Source organism: Macaca nemestrina, chromosome 12 (assembly GCF_043159975.1).
Source record: "Macaca nemestrina isolate mMacNem1 chromosome 12, mMacNem.hap1, whole genome shotgun sequence".
Classification (NCBI taxonomy): Eukaryota; Metazoa; Chordata; class Mammalia; order Primates; family Cercopithecidae; genus Macaca; species Macaca nemestrina.
This window is the reverse complement of record NC_092136.1, coordinates 34296795-34321769: the sequence shown is the minus strand read 5'-3', so window position 1 is coordinate 34321769 and position 24975 is coordinate 34296795. Positions and strand designations below refer to the sequence as shown.

At 36.6% G+C, this 24975-nt stretch overlaps 1 protein-coding gene across 13 annotated transcripts in view; it reads right to left on the bottom strand.

Annotated features, from left to right (window-relative positions):
* The window catches only part of LOC105471497 (doublecortin domain containing 1), a 503306-nt gene that overhangs the window by 275545 nt on the left and 202786 nt on the right, over positions 1-24975 (bottom strand). For all 13 annotated transcript variants that reach the window (XR_011610715.1, XM_011723979.3, XM_071074912.1 and 10 more), the window contains one exon: positions 2115-2207. Coding sequence is in view for 12 of the 13 variants with exons in the window: in XM_011723979.3 (XP_011722281.2) it covers positions 2115-2207 (93 nt within the window). In the remaining variant the exon portion in view is untranslated. The remainder of the gene's footprint in view (positions 1-2114; positions 2208-24975) is intronic.

The window sequence follows — 24975 nt, the reverse complement described above, 5'->3', positions numbered from 1 at the left end:
CTAACAAAAAGTTAGAACTTACATATCCAGATTAATATAATCACTTTCCAAGTAAGCACACAGAAATTATCTTCAGAGACTATGGAATATATTTAGAAAGTGTCATATGAACACACACACACAAACATACACATACATGAATATGTATTCTCCTCGCTGTGTATTTGATACTTGAAGTAAACAAAAGGCTTTTTGAGCCAGGGCTGAAAAAGCAAATATGTGACTAAATAAGGCATTGTGTAAGAAGAACACCAAAATACATAGTGCTAAAAAAAATAAAGATGACAATAACAAAGAAGAAACACCAAATAAACATAATTGCCATTAGATTTTCCAGAAAAGATAATTTTCATTTCCAATGTTGCTAACAAGGTAAGATTAAAATTACATATTTGCTATGCTGATCATTTTCCAAGGCCACTTCAAGTTTTCAGTCCATTGAAATTATAATTTTGCATAAAATATCAAAAGGCAAAATAATTACAATGTTTAAAAGGAAGAAAATACTTAATCTGTTATTCTTTTACAATATTTTCTATTTAATCTCTAATAATAATTGATATTGCTATAGATATTATTTTAATTATACTAATTAATCTAGAGAGACTTCTCTGCATTTCCCAAAGTTTCCAAGATACATGGTAGATTCATTTTTAACTTACTGTGAAAATGTAATTAAATTCTCCAATTCTGCTAAAACATTTTTCAAACACAGAGAATGATGATTTTTCAAATTTATAATTAACAACCTAGTCTTGTAACTTGTTAATATTTAGGAGAATGAGTCAGAACTATAATTTAAATCTGTGTTATTGCTATTTATTACATTTTAGAAATGGTTTAACTTTAATTTTCCTTATGAAATATTATCTACTGAGATGGATAATCAATTTTTACAATATAGTCTTTAATACTAGACAAGTATGTCCCAAATACTAATATGGTCTCTAATGTAAGAATAGAATTTACACAGAAAAATTTGGTGCATGCTACTTGTTCATCGATTACAAAACACATGGCTAGTAAGGAAGATGCAATCATAATGACAAGAAATATCAAAACCCTGAAGCTTGAATGCATTTCTTTACCAAAATATCAAAAAAGAAATATATGAGAAGTTTATTTTTAAAATATTCACATTATCTTATTTCTGAAGTTACTTTGGATTTCTACTGACAGAAGTACATGGAAATTAGAAAATTCACTTTCTTTCCTTAGAAAGATTAAATGCCTTTGCATTCCAGGAAACGACATGAAAATCATTTTCCGCTTTTGTCTAACACCAATTTTGTATTATTTCATTTATGGAATATGCTGTCAACTTCACAGCATGAGCTTTGAAGAGAAGAAGGTTTGCTTTAATAATAATATTGTTCTTCATTACAATATTGCCTACAGAATCTTCTGATTAGCTCACTTAGGCTTAACATTTGTAAACTATAGTTTTCCCTTGACAAAATATAACTTTGTTGGTATTTCTAAAATTCAGAACAATAACTCTATTCTTAGAAAACCAGATATAACAGCAAGATTTAGTATTTATCAAAAATTCAAAAAATGTTTTAATGTTTTTCCTATGTTAGCAGGTTTTATAACTTCCAATTTCAAGTTGCATGTAACAATTTACCAATTTAGGAAACTTATGAGAAAATATTCATGAGACTTTTTTCAGAAAATTATACTTTGTTTTATTCTTTTAAGCATGCAATTATTTTTCATGCTGTCTATACCAAAGTAAAATTTATCTTAATTTTAAAATTAGTGTTCATTGCAGGTTTTTTGGTTTTTTGTTTGTTTGTTTGTTTTTTGAGATGGAGTCTCACTGTGTTGCCCAGGCTGGAGTGCAGTGGTGCAATCTCGGCTCACTGCAACCTCTGTCTCCCGGGTTCAAGCGATTCTCCTGCTTCAGCCTCCAGAGTAGCTGGGATTACAGGTGCGTGCCACAACGTCCGGCTAATTTTTATATTTTTAGTAGAGACAGGGTCTCACCATGTTGGTTAGGCTGGTCTCAAACTCCTGACCTCGTGATCCGCCCAAAGTGTGGGGATTACAGGTGTAAGCCATTGCGCATGGCCCTCACTGCCATTTTAAAATATAGAAAGTTATTTCCTTACTTCTTCATGTTCCTTATGGTGTTCCTTTGCTGTCATTGAAAGAATGACTTTTTCTGTAATTTCCTCCTTCTGTTCATTCATGGCCAGGTTCAGCTAGAAAAAATAAATAAACAGCATGAAAGCAGGTATCTATTGGCTCATAATAGCGACATTTATTCAAACAGCTAGTTAAGCATAATCATGAATGCAATTCGATATTAATTTTGCTGATACTTACATAAAAAAACTGTAAATTTCATTTTATATTTAAAACATTTAACAAACTGAATCTTTTACTTTCAATCTTTTATTGTATTGAGGATTACTAAAGATGACTTAGGGCAAGAGTGTCCTTAACTGCAGATATTAGACACTGATGAGTACTTTTTTAAAGCATTTCATTAAAATGAACACAACTTTTTTTAAAAAAAAATTAGGTTGATATTTCTATTAAAACCTTTCATTATGAGTAGGGAGTAAATTGTTTGCTGTTATGTCGGGATAAGAAGTCAATGACATAAACCAAAAGTGTCAGTTCAACAGTCTAGAATGGTGCTAAATCATTTATGATATTTCATGACAAAGGATCATGCATCTAAATACATAAACAGTTACCTCAAACCTGCTCCATTTACAAAGCTAGATAAAGGTCTTCCACTACTGCTGCTAACCCATGTGTTATAAAAAATGAATGTGGCCCATTCTGCATTTCTTTATAAATAGTCCTTATAGAAACAAATGCTATTTTCATAGAAAACATGAAATTGTTATGTTTGTTAATGAAATTCTTATTTTCAAACAAAAATGATGTTAAACTCCCAAAATAATATTTGCTCAACAGACTGACATTAATAGAGAATAAGAGCCTAATACAGAACCCTCTGAATTGGAATATTTAATAATGCTTTAGCAACGGACTTGCCATACCATATTTCCTTATTGAGGATTGGAGTGAAAATGAATAACAACTATGTGTTTACATTTTGTTTTGTTAGTGTTGTTTTAAGTAAGCTTTCTCAATTGTATGCCTGGAAAATCATGTTTGAGTGAACATAAATCTTTAATCCAAACCCTACCTGAAGACTTACTCCTATATTTGACATCAAATAGAGGAAGGGAGGTTCAAAAATATGATCTCTTGAATCTGGATGTGCATATATACTAGAATAATAGTATTAAACCTGTAGACACTTCATCCAATGATATGAGACACAGCTCAGTACATCAGAGATTCTGTTTTGGTAGAGAGAAAAGGCCCAGGAATCTTTTGGTGATTCTGATGATCCTTCTAGATAAGGAGTTGGGAAATGTTTCCGTAAAGGGCCAGATCGTAAATATTTTAGGTTTTGTGGGGGCAGAGGGAGAATACAATCTCTGTAGCAATTACTTGACTCTGCCATTGTAGCATGAAATAGACTATATACACACACACACACATATATATGAGCATGGCTATGCTTCAACAAAACTTTAAAAAACAACAATAACAACACATGGCAGGCTGAATTTGGCCAACAAGCAGTGGTTTGCCAATCCCTGCCCTAGAATGAGAATCAGTGATAAAGAGTTTTTGAAAAATCTTTTCTTATTTATTTTTTATTATTACACTTTAAGTTCTAGGGTACATGTGCACGACCTGCAGGTTTGTTACATATGTATACATGCGCTATGTTGGTGGGCTGCACCTATTAACTCGTCATTTACATTAAGTATACCTCCTAATGCTATCCCTCCCGCCTACACCCTCCCCACAATAGGACCCGGTATGTGATGTTCCCCTTCCTGTGTCCAAGTGATCTCATTGTTCAATTCCCACCTATGAGTGAGAACATGCGGTATTTGGTTTTCTGTTCTTGCGATAGTTTGCTGAGAATGATGGTTTCCTGCTGCATCCATGCCCCTACAAAGGACACGAACTCATCCTTTCTTATGGTTGCATAGTATTCCATGGTGTATATGTGCCACATTTTCTAAATCCAGTCTGTCACTGATGGACATTTGGGTTGATTCCAAGTCTTTGCTATTGTGAATAGTGCCGCAATAAACATCATTATGTGAAACGATTCCCAAGGAATATATTTGTTACTGTGGTTAAATGATACAAAAAAGCCCTTAATGCTATGAAAACTTAAATATCAAGCTCAACTTCCACACATGTAAGCCTAGGTGTGAACCATGGCACAACATATTGGTCTAAAGCATCTGTTTATCAGGGGAGTTCTCGTCTCGAGAGGAAATGGGTATAGAAGAGAGGGACCAGGCTGGAGAATATTTACCAAGTTCATCTATTCTTTACAAAATTTATTTCCAAATGCAAAACTTTCAGAGCAGATCTTTGTTAAAGGGAAGCAAAACAAAACAAAAACAGAACCATGAAACTCTTTGGTGCCACAGCAGGTGAGGCCGATGCTAATGCGTTTTCGGGGCCATGACATTTAGAACTGCTGCCAAGGAACTTTTTATTTAAAAGGTGGGAATTCTTTGCCTTTGAAAGCACCACAGTTGGAAAAAAATCACCTCCACTCTAATATTCAACTTCTAAAGAAGCACTAACTAATCTACATAAAAGGGGGAAAACAGACCGATGCTACTGAAAACCATCACGGCATAATCCCAAAAGGGAAGTGCAGTAAGATATTAAGAAATAAATGGTCACCAAAATATAAGGATACACACATGGGGCCTTTTCTGGAAATAGACAAGGCATTCCAAAAGGTACATTTTAATGAAAGCATTTAGAGGAAATCACCGAAAGTAAAAAGTCAAATTAAGAAAGGGCATTTTCAGCCTGAGGTATTAATATGCAGTGCTAACAGCATCTTTCCCTTAAACCCCACGACATGGTAACAATGGTAGGATTCTTCTCTCCTGTCACCTTTGATGAGAATATCCTGTTTCTTCATTAAAATAAAACTATATGCTTTCGATTCGCTGTTCTTATCTAAAATATATGAAATAACTTTTTGTCAATGGGTTTGATATTTCTGAGATCAATTTTTCATGTGTTAACAAGGGTAGAGATTTCAAAAATTAAAAATTGGAAACAGAAAGGTGGATAAAATTTGCATATAACTGAAAAATCAAATCCCCACCATATAGGGGAGGAGGAAATCAAGTCACTTGGTTCTAAGTACATCTTGTCCCTTTTAAATATAAGAAGGCATCCTCAAATATTCATTGTGCACATGAAAATCTAAGAAGCTAAACAGGAAGGTTTCATTCATCATTTTTGTCAGGCCTTGCTGCTAAGATTTTTAAAACTTGCAACAAACATTAGCCATACATACTTAGGTTGAAGTTGGGTTCATTCAATACCAGTGGGAACCATAATAAAACAATCAAGAAACCAGTCAAGAACAGTATCTGAAATGAAAGAAACAAGAAACATAATGGCTCTGGCAAAGAAAACTGAACAAAATTGTTTCAGGAAAATGGTCTGGTTAGACAAACAGAAGATAAAAAGGAATAAATTCACATCAAGCAGTTAGTTTAGAAACTAAAGGGAAAAAATCCACAAAGATGTACCTGAAGTAACAGATTCCAATGAAACAATATCCATTGATTGTTACCTTCCAAACTATATCAGTTTACTTAAAACTATTAATACTAAGGTTTCAGGCATTGTGCCCTCTCCAAAGCCCTAAGGGGTCACAGTTTAGTAATATATAGTTCTTTTTAAAACATGTAGCCCCTTGTGACCATAATTAAAAGTGCTCATAATTTTGAGGAATTCTTCAAATGTTTGCTGGCTCAGGAAGCTCTCTTATGGACATCCTAGAGGGGAAAACGGGCTCAAGACCTCCTGCTGGAGAAATACAGTCAAAACAGCAGTGATCCCATCCTACGTGCATCACTAACCAATGATGGATTTTCTTTTTAACTCTCCCCAAAATATTTTAAAGTGTGCTTAGAAAAATCATACAGATTGTGTAAAAATTTTAACTACATGTTAAGATCTTTAAAAATCTATTTTATAGGAGAAAATACTATAGTAACTCTAGAGTTCGATTATTAATATCTTTAGAAAAGGTACAGCAATTTAACCAGCTAGCGTGTTCTGTCTACCTAATTCATATTGACATTCCAGATAGGTACTAGCCAAAGGGGGAAAAGCCTTTTAGTCCAACCAAACTCTCATTGCTCTGAACTATAGTTCTGCATGTCGTTTTCTCTGTATTAAGAATAGCTAATGATTTAAAAGTGAAGTATATGATATGTGTTATATAAAATGTGCTTAATGAATCAACATGACCCAACAAGAAAACTGAATATATTAATATAAAAAATCCAAGGTTTTCATGAGATCAATAGATTAATTGATCTATTAATAAATATTTGATCCATATTTTACATGCTGATCAATATAGGTAATACTGTTTTAGCAGAAACAACACGATAATCAGCCTTCATATATATTGACAAGTTTCCCAATGGTTTGTTAATATACAAAAGACTGGGACAAATTACTTATTTATTTATACAAAACATGGTTATAAAGGCCAGCTGCAGGTATTTTTTTGGAAAGTGCATTTTAATAAGGTCCTATTCAGTTACAGAACAAATGGAGAAGAAGTAGTTTGCACTACAGAGTTTAGCGCGAGAGCTTTCTCTTTTTCTAACCACAAAATCAATCATTTGTCCAGACTGTGGGAGTCAGAGTTAGTTACTGAAAAGAGCTCCGTATATAAACAAGTCAATAACTCATTGTGTGTTATTGTGGAGCTGAAGAAGTCGGCTTTCAAAGAGCTGCCCCAGCTTCTCTCAGAATGAATGTCACTGTATTCAGGGACTGGGAGAGAGTCCTTTGTTTCTAGCCATTGCTGGCTGCCATTTATGTATGGGAACAGGAGGTGGCTGCTGGGAGAGTGGGGGAAGCCACTATTTGGTATATGGATGTCCAGAAAACTCTGAATTTGGTCAACCTAGTTAATTTGTATCTGGAAATGCATTACTGGAATTAAGAGTGGCCACACAAAAAATATCTGGTAAAAGAATTAAGCAATAAATGAGTCTGTACCCTTTCAAATTGGATAGGACTGCTATTTTTGGTTTCCTACCTGTCCACAAAAATGAATCCAAAATCCAGGCATTGGTTTGAAAAGTTCAGATGCATAAAATCAAACTGGTGGAAAGGTCAACATATCAAATAAATGCTATCTGTTCTGCCATAAATATTAAGGTTGATTCTTGGGACTATCAAATGGAGTTTTCAATGTGTGTGTGTGTGTGTGTGTGTGTGTGTATACACATATGCACTCATTTGCTTCTTTTATCTCTATTACACATATAAGTTAATGGAGAAGGTATTATATTTTAGGAATACAATTTCTTTAAAGAATGACTTCATGTGTTCAACATTTGTGATAAATTAAGGATACATTCCAACTATCTTTGACTTAAAATTAATTTAAATGTTTTTAAAATTTCTAAAATTAATACGATATTATAATCTTATTTATTTGATCTTAATAATTGTTAAATACCTATAATTAATTTGGAATCAGACTAGGGACTATGAAGAAGCACAAGACCATGTTTCAAGGTTTATAACTAAACTGGGCAAGTTAAAAAATGGTCTTTTATTGTCTTTTAGCCTCTAAAAGTTTTACAAAAGCTCAGCTCTTGACTAAAATTGTAGTTGTGGGCAAGGAGGGAGTTGGGAACCTCAGCTGAACCAAATTGATGGCACTTTCCCTCATAATTTAGAAAATCATAGCATTAAATAATATGACATGTTTACGCATGCAACAAACTGTACTAGACATTTTTCCAGATACAAATAGGTTAACAGTAAAGTGCAATATGGTTAAGGAGACAATTAAAAAATAATAGCAAGTGAGAAACAATATATGACACAAGGCACATCATAACAGCCAAATGGACACATAAACAATACAATCTATAAGTAAGAAGGACAGAAATATGATTTAGGGATGGAGTGGCTGGAGATGGAGAAGTATAAGTAATATGTAGTATCTGGCTAGAAAAAGATGAGAAGTGGTAATATGGGGCATTATTAATAAGTAATATATTTATTATTTTTAATTAATAATTACATGATGAAACTAGTTCTAAGTAAAATGAGTGAAGTGGCCGGACATGACTTTGGGAGAGGGAGGGGAGAAGACAAGCTGAACCTTGAGGAAGAAGCACAGAGAAAGGGCATGGCTGATCCAATCAGCTAAAGTAGTAGAAGGTAGTATTCATATTGGGAAGCAAAGTGCTAGATGGTTAGTGTGAACCCATACTTAATCTATTTCTGAACTTAAATATAAGTGGAGAATATGTGCCAAGAGCCCAGTCTTACAATGCAGGCAGAACTGAAGATTCAGTTCTCAGCTCTGCATTGGCTCAATTACATTCCCTCAAACTATACATGCTTAACTCAGTGGCAATCTTAGAGATGCCTTAACTAAGTCCTGACCTAGCCCCTACTTTTAATAATGTAATCTCACTTAAGTCCCTCTATAAAGAAATTCAAGAGTGCCACTTCTCATCTTGGGGAAGAGATAGAAACCTTTCATTTATAACTGGCTGTGAATTCTATCTCGGCCATAAATTAGCTCTAAGACATTGAGCATTAGTGATGGTTAATGCAGCCCAAGCTTCCAAAGTCAGGGATTCCTCTCCTATCCTTGCTAATTCTTTGAAAGACGCTACTTTGACCACAGCCTGTAGCTTCTTGAGAGCAGTTTAAGAGAGAAGGTATAAAAGAAACCATCATAATATTTGATAATCAGCAAACCAAAACATAACTATTTTAAAAGAGTATTATTTTAAAAGGGTTATAATTTGTCTAAAAGGACAAAAAAGGGAATTCTTCAAAACTTACTAAGCACTTAAAGAAACTTTTTATTTATTTTATTTTATTTTATTTTTTGAGACAGGGTCTTTCTTGCTCTGTTGTCCAGGCTAGAGTGCAGTGGTACAATCTTGGCTCACTGCAACCTCCACCTCCCAGGCTCAAGCGATTATCCCATGCCCGGCTAGTTTTTTGTATTTTTGGTAGAGATGGGGTTTTGCCATGTTGCCCAGGCTGGTCTCGAACTCCTGAGCTCAAGTGATCCGCCCACCTCCGTCTCCGAGACTGTTGGGATTGCAAGTGTGAGTCACGTGCCCAGCCTTAAATGGATTTTAAGATCTTTTTCCTTTCCTGTTTTTTGTTTTGTTTTGTTTTAAGTAATAATAAATTCTAGCTCTTACACATTCTGTGGAGAAAATGGTTCTAAATTAGTCCTGACTCAGTATCCAGAGTATAAACTTTTTGCTTAGATATTCTGCCATGACCAGGAATGCCATGTGCTCTAACCTGAATTCAGCTTGCCCTCTCAAACTGCCTCTGTACTGCAATTCTTCCACTGCCACTCTGAGTTTTGGAGGAACTGTGCTCCACAAACAAAGGGGTGGGCCCCTGACCCTGGCCAGGCCAATGAGCCTCTCTTAAGAGATAGTCATGAAGGGAGCCACTTAGAGGCATAAAGAATTAAGAGAAAATCTGTCCCATTAGCAGCACTGTAAAGAGATTTTCCCTTAGTTCGAGATGTCCAGAGTGATTCCCACTCTCTACAGACCCTTTCCTTGGCCTTCTCTTGAATGCCATGGGCTACCACCTGCATCTTATTAAATTCTGGTTTTGCCTAAGTTAGCCTGGATCAGCTCCCATTGATTGCAACCCATCAGCCCTAATAGATATGTCACATATGTCCTCACAGTAAATGTCCCATGAGTTTAGAAGATCTGAGCGAGTCTCTATTCCTTGGAACCTAAGGTATCAAACTCAAATATCTTAATCATGTCACAAGTTTAAAGAAGTCCTTCATATATTATAATGGATAATATAACCGGGGTAATCATTTTTAAATTATCAATGTGCTTTTCTTTCAGGCCTTTGCAAGTACAAAGCTGCCAAAATTAGTCCCCAGGCATCCCTAGAACTTGTCACAATAATATTGTTGCTGGGTGTACAATGGAATTGTACAACAAGACAATATGCTTGCAAAAAAGGCTGTTTCCTTGAGAGAGAATTTGCCTCTCAAGAAAAACCTTTACTCCTCCCAATTAACATATACACAGCTAAATTTAGAAGGCTCGGCCCACAAATCTCCCCCTTTAAAGTTAAGAGTAAGGACTCTGTCTGTTGTTGAACCTTTGCTGGAGTGAGGAATAAGAAAGATACAACACAGAAATAAAATAAAATCTCCATCCCTTCTGAACTAGAGAAAATACAGGAAGAAGTCTAAGAAGGGAGAAGAAAACTCAAATAGCCAGATGAGTGAGTCCTAAATGTTCCTTCTACAGGGTGTAGCTTAGGGAGGAAGACAAGTACCAGGTAAATGAAAGCAAGTCCTTAGGCAGAAGGGGCTTCTGCCACCCTCCCCTTAATATTAAGACACAGGAAGAAGCTATTCTGTAGCAACCTAGGATACAGCCACCTCGACACAATGGCATATCAAAGGCAGGCGGAAGGAGGCCTGAGATTTAGGTTTTCTGAACCACGCTTGGTTTTCATGTGTCCTAGGACGTGGAAGTAACTGAGAGTTAAGCTGTGAAGTTTGTCACAGGATATTGGCAGAGTCAAGGAAAGAGGGCTCTATAGTGATGATAGTGTCACAGACCAGTTAAGCCAAGGTCAAGTGGGTGTTTCAGTCAGAGGTCAGAAGGAGTTTCTGATAACAAAGGAAGTCAAGTTTAGGTTGGATCATCTAGGAAGAACCACCATAAAAAAGGCCTGAGCCAAAAGAATGGGCCACAAGTTCACACATTGCAGGCCAGTGGGGCATCCAGCAGCCAGGTGAACATGGGCCATCCTTCCATCGACCAGCAGCTGCCATGCCAATGTGTACATTCCAAAGGGCAGCACAACATCAGAGGCCTCTTCCCCCAATGCCTTGAGGATATGAAAGTTACACAACCCCTTCTTCCATATTGCACCTTAAGGAAAGCAACAGGGAAAAGGAGAGGCTTTCTGAGAGAAATCATGACCTAAAATAACGATTTAAATGACTAGGGCCAGGTATGGTGGCTCATACCTATATTCCCAGCACTTTGGGATGCCAACGTGGGCAGATCACCTGGTCAGCAGTTCAAGACCAGCCTGGCCAACATGGTGAAACTCCATCTCTACTAAAAATACAAAAAAAAAAAAAAAAAAAAAATTAGCCAGGCATGGTGGTAGAAGCAGGTAATCCCAGCTACTTGGGAGGCTGAGGTAAAACAATCCTTGAACCTGGGAGGCGGACGTTGCAGTGAGCCAATATCATGCCACTGCACTCTAGCCTAGGTAACACAGCGAGACTCCTTCTCAAAAAAAATAAAAATAAAAAAAAAGACTGGATTAAACTAAGCTTTAAACTGATTTAGACATTCAGTTATTTTGCCCCCACTATCCAGTGGGTGAGAGCTCAGGAAGAAAGTAATATTAGTGTCAGAATATAACTCAGTCATTTAGTTATTTTGCCACAAATTATATACATGCATGTGATGTAATATATTGATAGACTAAGCCAAGGAACAAAGACAAAACAGGATTTATAAGACAAAGGAGAGGAATAAAATGCAGCCACACTGCACATCTTTAGGGTGATAAGCTGGCACTTACCAAATTGAGAAGGACAATTAAGTGTATCAAATAAAACATCATAAGTTGTTTATGAATACTCCAAAACATCTTGAGAGTTCAGCTGAGAATCACATGTGCCAGGCTGTCTCTCTATTCATTCTGCTCAAGCTGCCACTTCAGTGAGGCCAGTCCTGCCTACTTTTCCTTACTCAAATTTTCTCATTACTCTACCCAAAGAGAAGAACCACATTTTCTCTGTGCATTTCTCACCTACTAAAGTAATTATCTGAATCAAAGAACTTGGGAACTGCATTCAGAATTCTGGGATCCAGAAAAAATAAGCCAGATAGGCCACCACCCTTATAGAGCAGAGTGTGAATGTGGCTTGAGCTGGGCACCTTTCAGCTCCAATAAGGCTACTTCCGGTAATTACCTAGTAAAGATCTCTTCAGATTGGTTTCCTCAACGTGCTCATTCCTATCTTCGAGTATTTCTCCTGCTTCTCTGCCCATCTGGTATGGACTCCATCATCCAGACAAACCCCATCACAATCCTTTGTGGCCCAACATTGGTCCAACCTCATCCATGAAGCTCAATCTGCCTCTGTCCTCTCACCATATGCATACAGATATATGGTTTACGCACTTCATTACTTTTCTAAAATCCTAAAACAATCTGAATTTCCACAATACATCGAGCATCGAGGGCTCAGATAGGGATCGTGGCCCAAATTTCAAGTCAACTAGGAAAGAGTGAATTATGAAATAGGTACTATTGAATAGGACAATTGACTATCACTTTAGAAAAACACGTTAGAGGCATTTTTTTACTTCACATGTTTTTGGTAACTTAAAGATTTAAATATAATAATAAAAGTTATATAAGATAATATAGTTGGAGTCATAAAGTCTAAAAGGAAGCAGGTCTTTCTAAGTCTAATATGGATAGAATTAACAAAATGAAAGTCTGGAACTATACCTCAAAAAGGAACTTTAATAAGATCAAAAGCAACAATATACTCAGAAAATATTTGCGATGTGACAACAAGTTAATATGCTTAATATGTGAAGTGCACTTTCAGACAGATTTTTTAAATCATTCATTAAAAGATAAAAGCCAAGGAAAGTAAGAGCAAAGAAAGTAAACACATAACATAAAAGAAACAATACATGTAGCAAAAGAAAATACATACAAAAAAGTTCAATATTACTATTAATAGAATAATTAAAACTAAAACAATGAGATGATGTGTTTTAACTTACTAAATGGTCAAAAAATTTGATGGATGATAAAGATTAGTGAATTTAAGGACTAGTGAATACAGGGAAACTGGTGTTTTTATTTATTGCTAGTGAAAACATAAATGCTACAATTATGTAGAGGAAAATCTGCCAAAGAATATTAAACCTTAAAAATGTGTGCAATCTTTGACTGGGCTCAGTGGTTCATGCCTGCAATCCCAGCACTTTGGGAGGCCGAGGCTGGTGGATCGCCTGCTCAGGAGTTTGATACCAGCTTGAGTAACATGGTGAAACCTCATCTCTACAAAAAATAGAAAAAAAAATTAGCCGGGCATGGTGGCACATGCCTGTAGTCCCAGATACTAGGCAGGCTGAGGCAGGAGAATCGCTTTAACCCGGGACGCGGAGGTTGCAGTGAGCAGAGATCGTGCCACTGCACTCCAGCCTGTCGACAGAGCAAGACTCCATTTCAAAAAAAAAAAAAAAAAGTTTACAGTCTTTGATCCAGAAATTCCACTTCTTTTTTAATTTCAATAGTTTTCGAGGTACAGGTGGTTTTCGGTTACATTGATAAGTTCTTTAGTGGTGATTTGAGATTTTCGTGCACCTGTCACCCAAGCAGTATACACTGTGCCCAATATGTAGTATTTTATCCCTCACCCCCTCCCAATCTCCCCCCAAGTCCCCAAAGTCCATTATATTACTCTTATGCCTTTGCATCCTCAAAGCTTAGCTCCCACTTATAAATGAGAACATGCGATATTTGGTTTTCCATTCCTGAGTTACCTTACTTAGAATAATGGCCTCCAGTTCTGTTCAAGTTGCTGCGAAAGACATTATTTTATTCCTTTTTATGACTGAGTAGTAGTATTTTATGGTGTATGTATACCACGTTTTCTTAATCCACTCATTGGTTGATGGGCACTTGCAAATTGTGCTGTTATAAACATGCATATGTGCATGTGTCTTTTTCTTACAATGACTTCTTTTCCTTTGGGTAAGTACCCATTAGTAGTGAGAGGTGAAGCCAGCCGGACTTCCTGGGTAGAGGGGGGACTTGGAGAACATTTGTCTAGCTAGAGGATTGTAAATGCACCAATCAGTGCTCTATGTCTAGCTAAAGGATTGTAAACACACCAAGCAGCACTCTGTAAAAACGCACCAAATCAGCACTCTGTATCTAGCTAAAGGATTGTAAACACACCAATCAGCACTCTGTAAAATGGACCAATCAGCACTATGTAAAATGGACTAATCAGCACTCCGTAAAATAGACCAATCAGCAGGATATGGGCAGGGCCAAATAAGGGAAAAAAATCTGGCCACCCCAGCCAGCAGCTGCACCCTTCCATGCTGTGGAAGTTTTGTTCTTTCGCTCTTCACAATAAATCTTGCTGCTGCTTACTCTTTGGGTCCACACTACCTTTATGAGCTGTAACACCACGAGGGTCTGCGGCTTCATTCCTGAAGTCAGCGAGACCACAAACCCACCAGGAGGAACAAACAACTCCAGACACACCACCTTTAAGAGCTGTAACACTCACTCCAAAGGTCTGCAGCTTCGCTCCTGAAGTCAGCGAGACCGTGAACCCACCAGAAGGAAGAAACTCCGGACACATCTGAATATCTGAAGGGACAAACTCCAGACACACCATCTTTAAGAACTGTAACACTCACCGCAAGGGTCCGCGGCTTCATTCTTGAAGTCAGCAAGACCAAGACCCCACTGGAAGGAATAAATTCCAGACACAGTAGGAGTGCTGGATCAAATGGTGGTTCTACTTTTCGTTCTTTAAGGAATCTCCGTACTGTTTTCCATGGTGGGTGTACTAATTTACCTTCCCATCACCAATTTAAAAGTGTTGCCTTTTCCCCACATCCATACTAACAGCTATCGTTTGTTGACTTTTTAATTATGGCCATTCTTCCAGGAGTAATGTGGCATCTCTCATTGTGGTTTTAATTTGCCAGAAATTCCACTTCTAAAAATTTGTCAACAAGAAATAATTATGGATATGCACCCAAAGATTGACTAAGAGGATGACAAAACATTGCTTGCAATAGTAAAAGGATTGCATACTATGTAAATGTTCAAAAATAAGGGGATTAGTAAAATAAACCTGTAGGGTAGAATATCATCATTTATTTAAAATAGTGCCATGAAATATTTAACAATGGGAAAATATCAGTATATTAAATGAAAAATCAAGTCTCAGAAAGTAAATAAAATTTTAAATATGGATCAGTATGTATAAAAAAGGCACATGCCAAAATATTGAGAATAGCTACTCAGAATAGTGGGGCCATGATGAGTAGTATAATCCTCTTTCTTTTTAATTTATATCAGCTTTACTCAATTAAATTTTCTACAATATCTATCTATCTATCTTTCTATCTATATAAAGAGAAAGACATGCATTAATTTTGTAATAAGAAAGCCTCTTTTTAATACTCCTTTCCTTGTCACTCACCAACATATCTAATTTACTACTGTACTTATTTCTTATCATCTAATCTATGTACACACTTTCTCCAACATAATTGCTTTTCCCTAATTTCCAATCAATTTTTAAAAGATCAAATATAATTCAAAAGAAAACCTAAAATTTATAAAAATAGACAAAAGGAGATAAACTATTATAACCCTTTGCTTTTAAAGTTGCCAACAGTCTACTAAACTTTTGTGAGAATCAAAAAAAAAAAAAAAAAAGAAGGTACTGTAAATTAGTGTAGGGCAATGGAAGATTAATAAATTCTTATTTAAGAATTGCATTAAACTATATTTCCTGCTTCTTAAAAGTGAACAGAAAGGAGAACAAAGATGAGGAAGAGAAAAGGGTGGGATACTCACTGCCTACTCTGTCACACTGTTCTGGGCACTGCAGATACTGTATCATTCAGCTCTCAAAGTAACTTCAGCACGTTTGTGTAAATGATGCTTAAAGAGGTTAAGTAGCATGCTCATGAACACAGGGCAAAGAAAATTGAAAAACTGGGATTCAAATCCAGGCATGTCTAACTTCAACGCTTATGATTTCTAATTCTGTCTTGGATACACCAGAAAATATGATAAAATGAAAAAATAGCAACAAACTGTCAATTTTTAAATTCAAATTGAAGCATAAAATTATGAAAGCTCAGAGTCAAAAATCAGAATTCTATTAATATGATTTTTTATGATATAATGAGAAAATAAATTACATTTCGAGCCTTTAATCTAGGAGAATTCATCTTGGAAGATTATACAAAAAAGAAACTAGATAAAGATCCACTGGCTGTCTGCAATTATTAATGAAACTTACCTAACCTCTACTTCGTCTCTAGGATTATCAAAAACAGCACCCAATGTTATTATTTTTTCATATCGAAAATATCCATTAATGCATTCTAACACAATACAACAATTCATGAATACTCAGAGGTGCTGTTAACATTTTTGTATTTAATAGTTTAGACATTTTCCTATGCACGTGTATAGAAATACAGGTACATGTAAAGTATGTGAATGTTATGTTTACAGAAATGGTATCACATCGCCATGTTAGTTGACAACTTGCTTTTCTGCATAGCAATGCATTCAAATGTTCCTTAAAAACATCTCAAGCAGACAAATAACTATTTAGTCACCGACAGTTATCAAAAGGTGCAAAGGTCAAAAGGTACAAAGGTCAAAAAGTACAAAGTTTCCATTAGAAGGAATAAGTTTTAGTGATCTATTGCACAGCATGGTGATCCTAGTTAATAATATGTTGTATATATTTCAAAATTTTAAATGTGCTCACCACCAAACAGTGATAATTATGTGGTAATGGACATGTTAATTCACTTGATGTCATCATTCCACGATGTGTGTGTGTTTCTCATAACATCACATCGTACCTCATAAATATATATAATTATTATTTGTCAATTAAAAATAAAATTAAATATGAATAATTTTCATTCAACCTGGTTCAATTTTTTCATTTCATGTCTAATTGAAAGCTCTCCCCTCATCACAGTGCAAATTAGACTTGTGACACAAGAAGTTTGGAATAGGGATAGAAGCACATTGTCTTTTTATTTTCATAATCCTCAACTCTGTCGCTAATGAAGACACATCATTTTTGCCTCCATTCCATTGGAGAGAACTTAGTCACATGGCCATTTCCAACTGCAAGTTAGGCTAGGAGATAGAGTATAGTTGTATTTCAAAAAAAGAAAGGAATGATTCTAATGGAAAGCTAAAAGTCTCCACCACAGTGTTGCTCTATACAGGGTAACCGTATGATCTACTGTTTAAACCAGGAGTTGCTTGAGAGTGAAATAATTAGGCAGAGATAACAAGTAAATCCTAGGGGTGTTTTGGGAAAATTCTCTTCCCCTATTTCTCTCCTTACTAAAGTCCTCTCTAATCTCCTTGGGTCACCTTTCCTGAGGCAGTTTGTCATCTCCTTTGTGTCACCAAAACAGTGTATTCACAGCTCGAGCACATCAGCTCACACATTTGTTGAAATTATTTACTGTATTTCTACTTTCTACTGTCTTGTGGTGTGCCTACACCTACACTCAGCACCTGTGGCCATCCAAGAGGTTACTGACTCTTCCCATTTCATTTGGTTCTAGTCGAGAGACAACAATCATGGCAAACCATGCCATGATGGGGTGGACTAATTGGCTCAGTCCTGACTAACCACAGAACAGCATAATTAGTTCAGGAATGAGCAAAATTGGAACACTCAGGAATCTTTCCATGGGCTTTAATGTGTGGGAAGTGAGAGAAAAATGGTTTCTTTCACCATCCAGTGAGCCAGCTGCTATTTATCTGTACATAGTGTTGCCATAAGGGAATACAGACTCTAAAGTTTGGATATATTTTCAATACTGGGTCAAAAAATTTTTAAACCTTGAGCAGACTACACCATACATATTCTATATTTTGGATTTAGCTGGTTTTTGAGTTCTAATGTAAGACAAAAACCTGACAATCTCATTGTCCACTCCAAACCCCTCAGTGACTCCCTACTGCCTACAGGTTTAAAAACCTAAGGTCTTTATCATGGCATTACTATCTGGCTTCTCCCTCCTCATCTGCCTCTTCTCCCATCCCCTTCCTTACAACTGACTTGCCCTTAGGCTATGTCATAGTTATTCTCATGTTATACAACTATCTCATGTCATCAATACCCCTACATCCTGAAATTATGAGAGACTCTCAAAATCTACTCTTCAAACCCCCATTGCATTATCAAGTTCCTTCCCCACTCTGGGAATTCCTGCCATAGTTACTCGTTATAACCATAAATTCTGTTGTGGGTTGTGGAGAATATAAGGATAAAAAGTAGATTACTGTCGCGGTGGCTCACGCCTGTAATCCCAGCATTTTGGGAGGCCGAGGTGAGCGGATCACTTGAGGTCAGGAGTTCCAGACTAGCCTGGCCAACTGGTGAAACCCCATCTCTACTAAAAATACAAAAATTAGCTGGGCATGGTGGTGGGTGCCTGTAATCTCAGCTACTGGGAAGGCTGAGGCACAATAATCACGAACCTAGGATGCAGAGGTTGCAGTGTGCTGAGATTGTGCCACTGCACTCCAGCCTGGGCAATAGAGCCAGACTCCGTCTTAAACACACACACACACACACACACACACACACACACAAACACACAAGCAGATTACCATAACTATGCTGTATCATTCACACAGTGTCACGAGCATACACACAGACACACACACACACTTGTGCCAATGTTCAAACTGTTGCTCTGCCTTTAATAATATGGTTTGACTCTGTGTCCACACCCAAATCCCATGTTGAATTGTAACCACCAGTGTTGGGAGAGGGACCTGGTGGGAGGTGATTAGATCATGGGGGCAGATTTTCCCCTTGCTATTCTCATGATAGCAAGTGAGTTCTCACAAGATCTAGTTGTTAAACAGTGTGTAGCACTTCCCCTCACACTCTCACTCCTGATCCGCCATGTGAAGAAGGTGACTGTTTCCCCTTCATCTTCCTCCATGATGGTAAGTTTCCTGAGGCCTCCCTGGCCATGCTTCTTCTACAGCCTGTGGAACTGTGAGTCAATTAAACCTCTTTTCTTCATAAATTACCCAGTCTCAGGTAGTTCTTTATAGCAGTATGAGAACAGCCTAATAAAAATGCTGTCCCTCAACTAACACTCACACATACACTCAGACTCTGCTCTGGTTTACCTCCAGGAAGCCTGCTCTGACTTCTCAGTCCTAGGCCCAGGAGCCCATCTTTGATTCCCTCTACTGTGCTCCTATATTAATTATGCAGGGTGCTATCACAGCACTTACCATCGTGGTAAGTGGTGTCTCTTACGTGTTGCTCTCTTCCACCAGACTGAGCTCCTCTAAAGTAGGCTCTTAGTATGTATTTATCTCTACATCCTCCGTGCCTAGCATAGAATAGATATTTAACAAATACCAGTTAACCTGAACAGAGCTGTGGTGAAAATTATGGCTGGGATATATAGAATTATTAAAAGAAATTCTGGAAAGCCCTGAAGTCTGGTGCAATACATAAATATAAATAAAGGAGGAAAAAGAGTCCATTGTCTGAAGCCGTCTTCATCATGCAAACCTGGCCTTTTACAATGTATAAGGTTAGAAAAGGCTGTAAAAGGGAACCCTGGCACTGGATTTCATTACTGGCTCCATTCTCTCTGGAGCCCAACTGTCCATTCCTGCTGTGAAAGGCTAAAGTGGATGCATTAGTATGCCCTATGTGGTTCTTCTTCCCAGGTGTTCAACCTCATGCTCTGAGGGGCAGGTACCCTACAACTGCCAGTTACCACTCTGACTAGAAGCATTTTTAGGCAAAGGGACATTTATTGGGTAAACTTGTAACTAATATATAATCTCAGAAGATTTATTTTTACTTAGTTCTGACTTTCAGAACCTGATCTGGATTCTAAATTTTTACTGTCCTGCATTTCTAATCCTGTTCATTTTTCAAAAAGAGCTAAAACTTTTGTGGTTCAGAATGGTTTGAATTTGGATACTAAGGAGGACTAATTTACTTAGTCTGAAATGGATTCCATTTTGCTTTCCAAAAAGTTTGACCTCTCAACTTTATCTGGAACCTAGATCCTTTGATATTCTCATGTTCAATATTTGAATTCATCATCACATCCATTATTAGAGGAGAGATAATTTCTTGAGGACTTATTATGTGCCAGGCACTGTGCTAGTGCTGGCACTGTCTCACTTATCTTTAAGAAAGTCCTGTAGTGGGGAAGAGTCAAGTATGTTTGAGCTATCTGTCCCAAAACATGACCCATTTCTCAAGACACAAACTTTGAAATCTCCACAGAAAAAAATAATCTCCTTCCTTTGAATTCTTTTTGTGTCACATGTACAGAATTTTACATCATCAACATCATTCAAAAAACATTTATTGAATACTCATTATGTGTCAAGGTTAGGAAACAGTGGTTAACAAGCCAGACATTTCCCTCATGGAGCTTAACATCTTAGAAAGAAGGCAGACATAGGACAAGTAGGAGTTAGTATGACAAGCATAAAAAGAAGTGTGGAATTTAGAGGGAAACTACCCTAGGCTGGAGACCAGACCAGTAAATGCTCCCCTGAGCTAGCAGGTTATGAAGCCAAAGGTGGGCAAGAGGTGACCAAGTCAAGGTGGACAAGGGAATAGCATTCTAGGCAGAGGGGACATTAGAGTCACCTCGTCCACAATATATCTCATACAGTATCTTCATCTTCAATATAACCCTAAACAAATCATTATTGTCATTTTGCAGATGAGAAAAACTAAGACTCAGAGGTTAGACCAGTTAATAAGATTAGAACTCTTGCTGACTGGAATCTAAAACATTTCCAGTATGCTTAGCTCCTTCTCAAACTTGCCTTGCCCAGACCATTTGGATCAGCAGTTGGCAAACTGTTTCTGTAAAGAAACAGATAGTAAATACTTTTTAGGCCTTGTACACCAAGAGGTAAAAACAAGGATAAAATATATGAACTTAAATAACAAGAGGAAAAAGAATTTCATGATGTGTTTTACAAAATTCAAAATACAATTGAGTACAATATTTTGAAATACAGGTCTACTAGTGAGAAGAATGTAATTCCTTTTAGGAGAATAACATTTCACTTAATTAGAGTTCAAAGCTAATGTTTCCTATCATCAAATCAATCGCAAATATTCATCTGTGAAAACCATTCTAACTTTCTGATCATATCAAAACAGGTGGCCAGTCAGATCTGGCCCCCAGGCTTAGTACCCCTGAATTGGAATATAAACACTGAGATCAGTACTGACCAATAATCTAATGTGAGGCACACATGTAATTTTAAATTATCCAGTAGGAGCTGCAGTAAAAAGAAACATGTAAAAGTTATTTTAGTAATATATTTTATTTAGCAAAAGTGTAATCATTTATACATATAATTAATACAAAAAGTATTAACGGACTATCTTGCCATCTATTTTCATACTAAATCTTTGAAGTCCAGTGTGAATTTTACATTTGCAACATGTCTTAATTTGGACTAGACGCATGTCAAGTATAGCCCAGGCCTTGAGGACAGGTCTGTGTCAGTCTAGGCATATATAAATGAGAAAGGTAGAAAATATAAAATCTGTGTTCCACCAGAGAATGAAAATTCTCTCTAAAGATGGTAACTGCTACTCAGCTACACAAAACGTTGTGTGAAAAAGTGAACCGATATGTTGCCAGATGTTCAGATTTTATGATACTTATTCCATACTGCACATAGATGCTCAATAAAAATTAAGACTTTCAAGTTAAAACAATAAATGTTTGCAAACAAAATACTTCAAGAATATCCAAGGAATGAAAGTAGATGATAAAAAACAGAAATAATCATATCCATATTTCCAACTATCTTATAAAAATGTTTACCCACTTAGATTTTTCAGTAGTATTTTAAAGAATAAAATTATTCAACTTTGGGAGGCCGAGGCGGGCGGATCACAAGGTCAGGAGATCGAGACCACGGTGAAACCCCGTCTCTACTAAAAATTACAAAAAATTAGCCGGGCGCGGTTGTGGGCGCCTGTAGTCCCAGCTACTCGGGAGGCTGAGGCAGGAGAATGGCGTGAACCCGGGAGGCGGAGCTTGCAGTGAGCCGAGATCGCGCCACTGCACTCCAGCCTGGGCTGGGCGACAGAGCGAGACTCCGTCTCAAAAAAAAAAAAAAAAAAAAAAATTATTCAGTTAAAAATGTTTTAACTGGTCAGGTGGGTGGCTCAATCTCTAATCCTGGCACTTTGGGAGGCCAAGCTGGAGGATCGCTTAAAGCCAGGAGTTTGAGACCAGACTGGGCAACAAAGCAAGATTCCCTCTCCACAAAACATAAAAAGTAAAAATTAAAAAACGAGCTGGGCATGGTAGCACACACCTGTAGTCCTAGCTACTCTCGAGGCTGAAGTGGGAGGATCACTTGAGCTCAGGAGTTCAAGGTTACAGAGCAAGAGCAAGACCTTTTCTCAAAAAAAAAAAAAAAGTATATATATATATATACACACACACACACATATATACACATATCTATACACAAATATATGGATAAATGAATAAACTATATATATATATGCAATGGAATATTATTTAGGACTAAGATAAGAAAATTCTGATATATGCTAAACATGGGTAAACCTTGAAGACATTATGCCAAGTGAAATAAGCCAAGCACAAAAGGACAAATATTGTGTGATTTGATTTATGAGTTACCTAATCAAATTCATAAAAAACAGGAAGCAGAATGGTGGTTGCCAGGGGTTGAGGACAGGGGCAAATGGAGGCTTAGAGCTTAATGTAGAGAGTTTCAGTTTGGAAAGGTGAAAAATGTCTGGAAATGCATGGCAATGATGGTGGTAGAACAATGTGAATATTCTCATGCCACAGAACTGATCAATTAAAAATGATTTAAAATGGTAAAATTTATATTATGGTACTTTACCACAATAAAAAAGTAGCTATAACATATGTTAATAAGAAAAACACTTGTTTTTATTTAATAGACAAATAAAATTTGTATGTATTTTTGGTGTGTACTATGATGTTCTGAAATATGTACATATTGCAGAATGGCTAAATCAAGCTCATTAACCCATGCATTATCTCATATATTTATTATTTTTGAGATGAGAACACCTAAAATCTATTCTCTTAGCAATTTTCAAATATACAAAACATTGGGGTTTTTTTTAGTTTTTATTTTATTTATTTATTTATTTATTTATTTATTTATTTATTGAGACGGAGTCTCGCTCTGTCACCCAGGCTGGAGTGCAGTGGCACAATCTCGGCTCACTGCAAGTTCTGCCTCCCGGGTTCACGCCATTCTCCTGCCTCAGCCTCCCGAGTAGCTGGGACTACAGGTATCTGCCACCAGGCCCGACTAAATTTTTTATATTTTTTTTTCTTTTTTTTTTTTTTTTTAGTAGATATGGGGTTTCACTGTATTAGCCAGGATGGTCTCAATCTCCTGACCTCGTGATCTGCCTGCCTTGGCCTCCCAAAGTGCTGGGATCACAGGCATGAGCCACCACGCCTGGCCAATACATTGTTTTTAACTGTGGTCACCATGTTCTACAATAGGTTTCTTGAACTTAATCCTCTTAACTGAAATATTGTATTCTTTAACCAATATCTCCTCATTCCTCATTTCCACCACCAGCCACTGGCAACCATCACTCTACTCTCTGCTTCTATACATTTGACTGAAAAATACCAATCTTTAATCTTTCTTGAAGTAGTGCAGTATAACCTTTCAAATTCAGACAAATTGGAGAAGAAAAAACATGAAACACTGAAATGTTTCATTATAAATGTTTTGAAGTGTCTTTTTTCATATTCAAATATGCACACCAACTGCAACAAGATTAGCAATGTCAATTTTTTTCAAACTGTGGTAACATTTCTTAGGAGACACAGAAAAATTAAGTTTGGCTTGTAGTGAGTGTTCTGCTTATATCTAAATAAGCCCTTCCAAAGTGTCTAAAAACATTCAAAACAGTTGCTTTCCTGAGCATTATATATATTCTCTCCCAGTATCATTCTCATAATCGATAGGGATGTATGCCAATAAAAATAATATATCTACCTACTTTGAGGACTATTAAGAAAATGAAATGACATAACTTTTATTAGACCAGAAAAAGCTCATTATAAACCACAAAGCACTGTGCAAATATTTTTATTGTCAAATAATTAATAAAGCAAAAGATCAACTTTTGTCCTGGTTTCACAGAAAATATCACACATTCCAAAACCAAAAGTCTGAATTGATAGATTACCAAAATAGCTGCTTTCCTCCAGCTAGGTTTATTGGCAAAATATTCTCTATTTCCTTTAATCTGTGTAGGGACAAAAAGCTACACTGGTATCCACTCTGGGATTTTTAAGCACAATTTCATAGGGCAAATGCTTCCCGCAACTATTTAGATATCTCCGCTGTAACCCAGACAGATTTGCATTTATAGAGAAATCAGAGCAGGACGTTCCTAGCTCAATACTACTACTATCTAGTATCAAAGAAATCCCATCTCAATTTTCTAATGCATGGTCTGCATTTGGAATTCATTTCTGTGGGAGGTCATAGAGTCAAACACTACAACTGAGAAAGGAACTGTTATTCACAATGCAGGCAGTAAGTGTGAGCCAAGATTGCGAGGGCAATCAAATCTCATGCTTCAAGAAAGAAAATCATCATTTGCAAGGTCAGAATGGAATTTCCTCTTCTCTAATAACAGGAAATACAGGCAACTTGACGAACGAATTGTGAGGGATTAACAAAGTACTAATGATATCCCCTTCCACCAAAAAAAGAAAACAATCAATGACTTAGCTGTGTAGATAGCATGATCCTGTGTAAGAAGTCTATGTCCTGTGTTTTGTATCAGTTGAAGTGACACACATTTAGTTCATTTCTACCAAGTGTCTTTGTAATAATAACCCCAAGGAATTCTTCAGTTGCCATTCACAATAATGAAATTTTATTTCCATTAATTCATTAAATTCTGATTATTTTAACACAGCAATGCTTGAGAAATTAACTTTATTGTCACTTTAGTTTCCATAAAATTTT